General features: G+C 42.0%; 1 protein-coding gene across 2 annotated transcripts in view; it reads left to right on the plus strand.

The window, feature by feature from the left end:
• The window catches only part of PIKFYVE (phosphoinositide kinase, FYVE-type zinc finger containing), a 41,310-nt gene extending 33,416 nt beyond the window's left edge, over window positions 1–7,894 (plus strand). For both annotated transcript variants that reach the window (XM_032964772.2, XM_032964781.2), the window contains 4 exons: window positions 2,699–2,827; window positions 4,951–5,215; window positions 6,594–6,668; window positions 7,050–7,894. In XM_032964772.2, coding sequence (XP_032820663.1) covers window positions 2,699–2,827; window positions 4,951–5,215; window positions 6,594–6,668; window positions 7,050–7,171 — 591 coding nt within the window. In that variant the 3' untranslated portion in view covers window positions 7,172–7,894. The remainder of the gene's footprint in view (window positions 1–2,698; window positions 2,828–4,950; window positions 5,216–6,593; window positions 6,669–7,049) is intronic.
• Window positions 7,895–9,652: the final 1,758 nt, after the last annotated feature.

The following is a 9,652-nucleotide window of genomic DNA, read 5'->3' on the forward strand; positions in this document are numbered from 1 at the left end:
CCGCATCATCTTACGTAATTTTGGTAATGAAAATCAGCATGCTAATATACCCAAATAATTAAATTTCACTTGGTCATTTTACCTATTGTGACATAGATTGGTAGCATGGATAGTCACAAAAAATAAGTGAATTGTGGAAAAGAGAACACATGCAAGTTAAAGACATCACTTTAACTTTAAGAAAAGTGGGTAGGATGCCATTTTATAAAGGGATTATGTCCAATGGTCGAGAATAGTGATGGTATGGCAGCCAAAGAAGGTATCATACCGAAGAGGAAGACTGGCAAGGTAATGGGATGAATGCAATTAGCTCCTATCTAGGAGCAAAATGGATAATTGCATCACTGGACCATGAGAGATGGTGATGAATTGAGGGGTGCTTTTGTTCAACAGATTGATCATAGCTGACGATGGCTACACTATCTCTGCTCAACCTCAATTGCAGTGATATCACTGGTAATAAAGTGTGTAATTCATCACCTACTGCAATTAACTTCTGTGAAGTCAATTTCTGCCAATGTGAGCCCAATAGACTTACATTTCATACCATGGATGGTGTTTGTTATTTGTGGCCAGCCTTATTCAACCAGGTCCGTTCAACCAGCCATTTAAATTTGTTACAAATATTTAATTGTGTTTCAGTGTAGCTGAACTTATGTAATGGTCGTATTATATGTTTATTGCAGCTCAAATGTGAAAGGTGTAAATACATTTTGATTTAAAGCTTTTGTGACTGCAGGGATTCATATTCTTGGTTCTTTCGGTAAAGTCACGTAGAAGGGAAACAATAAAATAATAAAAATATAAAACAATTCTCACGACATTTCGACTGCAACACAAGCAATCATCGTCAGGTGTGAAAACCACAGCAAGAAAATTTGAAAAAAGTGGCGGCTTTTTAACGTTAGCACCACAGAGTGATTTGGCAATTATTCAAATGGACGAGTCATCTATGTTCGGAAAAGAGGGAGGGGGAAGACACGAATAATGGATGCAGTCTGAAAGCCACCGTAAGCGTGAACAATCAATACAGATCTGAAATGGTTTATCAAATCCTTCCAATGATTGCTAAACTAGAATCCATCTTCTTGGTTGAAATTGTCTGTTTGTATATGTGGCTAGCCTCATGAACGAATCTCTCATGATAGCCACATGGCCTGCAGAGAACCCCTGTCTTGGAGAAGTCATGTGAGCCTACTGAATTATAACAGTGATCTGCCACGGCCGAAGTGTTGGTCCTACCGTGTTTCAGGTCTGCTTTATGTTCACGAATGCGGTCCGAGACATGTCGTTTGCTTTCTCCAATGTTACTACCACAGAGGCAACTTAGTTTGTAGATGCCAGGGTACTGTATGTCCGGAATCACATCTTTTACAGACGGAACCAGATCATGGATTTTATGTAATGTGTTGAATCGGACCTGGATCTTGTGTGTATTCAAGATTTTGGAGATGTTTTTTGTGATCCCCGCAATGTAGGGTAGAGAGGTTTTGAATGACTCCTCAAGAGGGTCCTTCTTCATGGTTGGAGTGATAGCTTTGCGGATTGTGTAGTCGGAGTAACCATTAGCCTTAAGAGCTTGGTGTACGTGCTTGAGTTCACTGGCAATTTGTTCCTGGTCGGATATGCATTGGGCTCTATGGTGCAGAGTCTTGATGAGGGAATTCTTCTGGGGTGGATAGTGGTGGGAATCCGGTTTCAGGTAAGCATCTGTATGGGTAGCTTTTCTGTAGACAGTGGCTCATTGAACCATCAGGTCTCTATTAGGACATTACATAAAATCCGTGATCTGGTTCCGTTTGTAAAAGATGTGATTCCGGACATACAGCACCCTGGTGTCTACAAACTAAGTTGCCTCTGTGGTAGTAGTTACATTGGAGAAACCAAACGCCATGTCTCGGACCGCATCCGTGAACACAAAGCAGACCTAAAACACGGTAGGACCAACACCTCGGCCGTGGCAGTTCACTGTTATAATTCAGTAGGCTCACATGACATTGACTTCTCCAAGAGGGAGGTTCTCTGCAAGCCATCTGGCTATCATGAGAGATTCGTTCATGAGGCTATCCACATATACACAGACAATTTCAACCGAGGAAGATGGATTCTGGCTTGGCAATCATTGGAAGGATTTGATAAACCATTTAGGGTCTTAATTGATTGTTCACGCTTACGGTGGCTTTCAGACCGCATCCATTATTTTCGTCTCCCCCTTCCTCTTTTCCGAACATTGATGGACTCGTCCATTTGAATAACTGCCAAATCGCTCTCCGTGGTGCTAATGTTAAAAAAACGCCACTTTTTTCACTTTTCTTGCTGTGGTTTTCACACTTGATGATGATTGCTTGTGTTGCAGTCGAAACGTCGTTAGAATTTTATTGTTTTATATTATTTTTATTATTTTATTGTTTGTCTTCTACGTGACTTTACCGAAAGAACAAATAATATGGTGTAAATATATATTATTTGAATTTTAAAATAGTTTATTGGCAGACCTTGTTGCTTTAGGCAGCAACTGATAAATGTCTACTGATGAAGCTGCTGTTAAGGTCATGGTGGAGCAATAGGATTGTGCATGAATTAGTTGGTTTAAAAGTGTACAACATTAGATAAAAACATCCAGAAGAAAGTAAAACAGTGGTGTTTGATGCTGTTACTAATGCTTGTACTGATAACGCTGGTGTTGATCCTTTATCAGCGTCCAACGGCTCTCGCCAAGATCCTTGGCGTGTACAGAATCGGATTTAAAAACTCGCAAACCAACACGGAAAAGAAACAAGATCTCCTGGTAATGGAGAACCTCTTCTATGGCAGGAAAATGACCCAGGCAAGTTTCCGTTTACAGTCTACATTTGGCTGTAATGGTTTAGTCCTGGCTCGCAAGGTGTTCAATGCCCGGCAGTTACTTCACACAACATTGTGTGAAATTGTTTAAATGTACAGCCCTTTGTCGATGCACTGCTAATGGGTTCTGCTAAAATGGTGTTCAATAGAAGACGGTGCAGAAACATCCCTTGTACTATTCTGTTTCCACATCTATGCATCTCGCACCTTCAATCCACACCGACCAGCTTGAAATGTGGTCAAACAAACCACAATGTGTGAAATACATACAAAAGCAAATGTGTTCAGATATCATCTGCCCATGCCATGTGATGTCTCATTCCATTATTTAATCTTTCTCTTAAATGACAACTTCAATGAGGATGTCACTGCCAATTGCCTTGACAAAGTGGTCTTTGGTGCTGCGATAATGTGACACTGCAATCTTAGAGCCAGGATGTATACAGTGCAGACAGCTGATATAGGATCTGGGAGTTCATGCCCTCTGAATGCTGTTCATTTGTATCACGTTACAAATGCTTACATTAACTTTTGTGGTTAAGGGGAAATGACAAGCCAAGTGTAAATTATCCTGCGCCACAATTGAGTTTGGCCCTATGAGCCGTCAAACTGTTATTAATCTAAAATTTTCATTTAAATATACTTGATTTCAATCGGACAAACTCGAGCCTTTAAAGCCTCATTGGCAGTTGTGCAAACCATTGGAATTATTGGTAGTAGAATTGAGCTTAAATTCAAGTAGAAACTCTAACATCATCAGACGTAAATGTCTCGCTGTATTCGGCTCCAAGTAGTAGACTCGAGCCTCGCATGTATCTGCAGTTAAGGGGCAGGGAGATGGAAAATGTGCATTACCTGTCCACCATGCTTTGAAATCAGCAATTTGAGCTTTATTCCTAGCCACGGCTAACATCAGTGAAGAATTATATTCGAACCAGCCCTGGGTATCCCCCCCCCCCCCCCTCCAGCCTGGACTGATGAGTGTGATTGTATGGTTAAAACATCCACCATGCTGACACATGGTGGGGGGGGAGGCCTTAATTCAACAGAAAATTAGGAAAGGAAGGTGGGTGCGTTCTCTTTGTTTATTCATGAATGTCCTGGTTAATGATGTCCACTGCATTGGCGATGGTATTGTCTGAAAAACATAGGTACCAGCAAACCTCCCTAACTATTCCTTTGCTAGTTTATCATCAGCCATATGAATCGATTGGCGGTAGCCCGGGTCACCGCAAAATATTGGTGGGCTGGGCATAGTTTAAGGTTTTTTTTTTTTCTGGGAGCATCGCTGGTACTACCCTGTCCTGCCAGAGGGCAACGCTGGGAGCGATGACGATGTCGATCCCGCCAGCACGACCGTGACCGCCCCCGCCAGCACGACCGTGACCGCCAGCCGTACCAAGAGAGCGCCTGGTGCGCCATTGCCTCCAAGTGGTCTCGCTCCCAAAGACAAGGGGGGTGGCCACCCCTGTAAAAAGCAGAACGTGCTGGGGAATGACCAGACCAGCATCCTGATGTACTTTCAAAACAAGCAACAGCCGTTGCCATGCACAAATCCCCAGCAGTCCCCTTTAATGAGTATTTTGCGTGTTTTTTTATTTCCATATTTAGCGTGCGTATCGGGCTCGGTGACACCTCCCGTCTTCATAGGCCTTCTGGTTTCGGAGTTATGGAGGTTTTGGCACCCCCGGGTCACCGCCAATCGATTCGTATATCCACTGCTGAAATGAATGTGCCTGCTAAGCCATCTCCTCCGGTTTGAAATTCAACAATCCATCTCGCTCCCGCCCCCCCAAATGAGCAGATTTAATTTCTGCATTTTTCATCAATGTGGTGTGCAGTCCTTCAGTAGCTGTGGTTTAAGAATGTTAGTGTGGCATGTAAGATTACAAGGTGAATTGAGGTTAGATGCGCTTGAGGGAGGAAGCTTAAGACAGTGGTACCAGCCCGGGTGCGTCAAACTCAAGTGGCGGACGAAGATTTCGGAGTTCTGGCAGGCGTCGTCCATGTACCCCTCTGCTCTTGTGTTGCATGTACATTGAACCTCTCTTGCACCGTACGTAGCCACCCGTTCTAATCGGAGCTGTTGCCTGGGGATACGAGCAGGTGTTTGACCTGAAGGGCTCGCTGAGGAACCGCAATGTGAAGGCAGAGCTGAGCAAGGAGGGGCCATGCGAGCTCGTGCTGCTGGACGAGAACCTGCTGCGGGTAGTGCGAGACGACCCGCTCTACGTGCGCCCGCATTGCAAGGCGGCGCTCACTGCCGCCATCCTCAGGGATGCCCACTTCCTCTCCAGCCACCTCATCATTGACTACTCTCTCCTTGTCGGCTGGGAAGAGGAAACGGGGCAACTTGTACTCGGCATTATAGGTCAGTCCTGCCCTTTGTAGTGCTTTGCAATTATTTAGGCTGAAACTATTTGTATTCTCTCTGTTTATAACTGGTGGGGCATGGAAAATTATAAATCAAAGGTGAGGCAAATTTTTGGTGTAAATCTGAGTGCTATTGGTGACTTAACCTCTGGAAAAATGGTAATTTTGAGAACCCATTGCTACATCGACAATCCAAGCCCTGTTTATCTCATGGCTTACGATTGACTTATTACCTGCTGGTATGTGGTAGTGCTACCATTACCAATTCACTCATTCAGAGGTCAAACGCATGTTGGAAAGCGTCAAATAATTGGTGTATAAGCATTAATTAAATTTCTTGTGATTATGCCTTCCACTTTCTGACGTGAATTTAAACGTTCGTTGATGAGAAATTACTGAAGTTTGCAGTCAGGGATGTCACTAACATTGTAATACAAAATCAATACACTGGTGTGCTTTGACGGAGCACCTAACCAGTCTCTTTCACATTTTCAAAGATTCGAACCAGGCAGCGTGACAATATAAACACTTTTGAGATGCTTTTTAATTTAATGTAATATTTCGATTTAAAGCTTTTGTGACTGCAGGGATTCATTCTTGGTTTTTTCGGTAAAGTCACATAGAAGGGAAAAAATAATTATTTTATTTTCATTATTTCCTTTCTACGTGACTTTACCGAAAGAACCAAGAATATTAATGTAATGTTTTATTCATAGATTTGTAGTTTTGTTTTGTCATTGCATGTTTAGAATTACCCTGTATAGTAAACTAATGTTCCTGAATTTATTTACATTTTCTCCTGTGAAACAAACTGCTTGCTTATGCTCTTTGGTTCTTTCGGTAAAGTCACGTAGAAAGAAAAGAAAATAAATAATAGAATACGACGTTTCGATTACAACACAAGCAACCATCATCGGGTACGAATTAATGAGAAAGCAATGATAGTAAACTTAGAAATATAATGTAATACAACACAGTCGGCTAACATAACAGTCAACACCCTACCTGGTTGATTACATTCTTCTAAAGATTGCTCCATTTGAGAGAGACATGGAAACAAAGACAGACACAAGCCGAGACAGACACACAGAGATAGAGAACTTAAATCCTCCCCGTAGAGGTTGACTTGATTTGGAGCTTTAAACAATATTTAATTTATTTTCTTTCTACGTGACTTTACCGAGAGAATCAAAAAGTAATTCGTGCAGTCACAAAAGCTCCAAATCAGGTTTTGCTTGCTTGTGGTTTAATGGTATTTGGCTTTAACGAATACGTCTACACTTCCTCTGCTGCACCCAACCTCTTGTAGGTCATGGATGTGTATATAACTGCACGTCAATAAATCCATTATTAAATCCGTTTTTATGGTCTCCTAGATTACATACGAACCTTCACCTGGGACAAGAAGCTTGAGATGGTGGTAAAATCTGCAGGGATCCTTGGTGGCCAAGGTACATGGATGTTAACGTTTAAGCACTTTTTTTGCATTGTGTCAAATATATTCCGAAGTGGTTCTCGATAACAATAAAGGGTTAAGAGTCCTTGAACATCAAAAGTACTGCACCTTCCCTTTCCGCACAGTCACTAGTGGTGTAACATATTTTCCCCCGCACCTGATTTTAGCATGGTTGGCTGCATACAATGTCAAGTTATACATAGGCCTCTCCTTCCCTTGCAGCCTGGTACAGTTGCTCTTCCTGGTACATAATAGCAATGCCACTTAGTCACCTTTGACCTAGTCCACATGTCATTCATTCCCATGGCGGCGTCACCTAAGGGGTTTGTCTGTTCATGCTTTTTTATATATTGGCATTGTCTTCTCCCCCCTGCAGGCAAAATGCCAACGGTGGTGTCACCTGAGCTATACCGAGCCCGTTTCTGTGAAGCCATGGACAAGTACTTTCTCAAGGTCCCTGACCACTGGACAGGACTAGGTTTAGGTATTGATTACTGAACTGCGTTATTACTGTTACTATGGCTATCTCTTTTGTGGCATTAACATGTGTTTTTGTGCTATTTTAAATTACTTGCATTTAGACACTTTAACACTGCTGCAAATTGTGCTTTGTGTGCATTTAACATTTTGCCTGTGGACCAGTACCTTGCGATAACCCTTAAATTATGTTGGTATAATTGAGCACAATTAATTAAAATTGTAATTTTAATGTTGGCAGTAGCTTTTTTCCCTTTTTTATATACTGTCTTCATTTTTAAGCAGGTGACTTAAAATGCTTTGAAATATAAATACGGTACAGCCTGTGAGATTTTTTTTATTTATCCTTGCATAATACAATGGCACTTATAGGTGTGAATGTCAAATACTGTGATTTAACATTGACTTTACAAATCTATGGTCGACCGTTTTTGATTAAAAAAAATTGAGTTTGTTTTTATCTTGGCGGGGGGGGGGGGGGGGAGTTAAGAGGTGTTATTTACCAATGCTTTCCCTCAGTGTTTATGACCAAAGACCCAGGTATTAACAGCACTTGACCTGAAGAGATGAGCATGCTGCAGTTTTTTTATCGCACTGCATATTGTTTTCATATTCAGAAAGTATTCCAATGAAGTGTAATGTACCTTTTTTTACTTTTACCTAAATGTTTCTTTGGGCTTGTCCTAAAATGTGCGATTTTTATCTAACATGCTGCATTATTATTATTAAAACGGTGAAACCCCACGTGACTAATGTTATGTATGCAACCTAAAGGTGTGTAATTTACACTTATGCCTTAACTTTATACAGGCACCTCTGTAATAGTCATACAATAGAGCACTGAAATATCGAAAGCATGTGCAATAAACATTGCCTTTATTCATGAGTTTCATTTGTTAAAAAAAAAAAACTTTTACCTAAGCAAATTGTTTCATAGCAGGTGCCACCACAATCAATACGCACTGCTGTAATCATAGCGGGTGCCACCACAGTCAGTACGCACTGCTGTAATCATAGCGGGTGCCACCACAGTCAGTATGCACTGCTGTAATCCTAGCGGGTGCCACCACAGTCAGTACGCACTGCTGTAATCGTAGCGGGTGCCACCACAGTCAGTACGCACTGCTGTAATCATAGCGGGTGCCACCACAGTCAGTACGCACTGCTGTAATCAGTGGGTGCCACCACAGTACGCACTGCTGTAATTATAGTGGGTGCCACCACAGTCGGTACGCACTGCTGTAATCCTAGCGGGTGCCACCAGTCAGTACGCACTGCTGTAATCCTAGCGGGTGCCACCAGTCAGTACGCACTGCTGTAATCATAGCGGGTGCCACCACAGTCAGTACGCACTGCTGTAATCATAGCGGGTGCCACCACAGTACGCACTGCTGTAATCATAGCGGGTGCCACCACAGTCGGTACGCACTGCTGTTCGATTTTTAAGAGTAGTTTAGAAATATTTTTTAGACCCGGGCAACGCCGGGTACTTCCCACTAGTATCTCCATAAAGAGACTGGTCTGGAGCGTCTTGACCCCATCTAACCAGTGTTGACTAGACTTACACAATCGCTTCATGGACATAGCTGCCACCTACCCGGTTTTCGGGTAGGTGGCAACTTTAACGACAATTGGCATCGGTGTTCAGGTCCCAGGAATTTATTTGTAGCGAGATCTGGTACCGCTGGTGTTTGAACTATATTACAGTCCTGTATATAGCACGGTCTTGATGGATCGAGACTAAGAAATGTCCCGATTTTGGTCTGTGGAAGACGTGGCAACCGTTGTCCTGAGCCTCACCCGGCAATCCACCTTATTTCACGACGTTACCTTTTTAGCTGATGACTGATTGAGAATCCCCCTCCATCGATATTTTCCCCCAAAGTAACCAAGGGTTTTACTCCTTTGCTCTCGGGGGGGTGTGACAGTTCCAGGAGAGTACCATTGTGAAACATGCGTGCACTACATTTCTGTTTACTGGGTGAGGGTTATTGTTTAACGCCTGCCGTTCACATTTAATAATACGCACAGCTGGCACTTGTATGACCTTAATAATTTTATTTTAAATACAGATGTGTATCTGGTTTATTGGTCAATATAATTATTTTCCAAAATAACCAGGCATGTCAAGTTAATCGGATTTTATCATTCTCAGATCCGGTTTATTATTTGGACCCTGGTTTCCTTGGTAACCAGCATCCATATTCCTTGGTTCTTTTGGTAAAGTCACGGAGATAAAAAAATAAAGTTAATACAAATTATTTTTTTTTATATATAAAAACACTAATGTAGACTGTAGCCTGGTTCTTAATCGGAGCGAGTATACTGGCAATCTATAATGTAGACACTGTGCCTGGTTATTAAGTTTGGTTAACCAGGCTACATATTCTTAGCTCTTTCGGTAAAGTCACGTTGAAGGGAAACAATAAAATAATAAAAATATAAACCAATCAAATTATCACGACTTTTCGACTGCAACACAAGCAATCATCAAAATATATA

This window comes from Petromyzon marinus, chromosome 2 (assembly GCF_048934315.1).
Source record: "Petromyzon marinus isolate PM22_M1 ecotype Great Lakes invasive population chromosome 2, UKy_Petmar_22M1.pri1.0, whole genome shotgun sequence".
Taxonomy (NCBI): domain Eukaryota; kingdom Metazoa; phylum Chordata; class Hyperoartia; order Petromyzontiformes; family Petromyzontidae; genus Petromyzon; species Petromyzon marinus.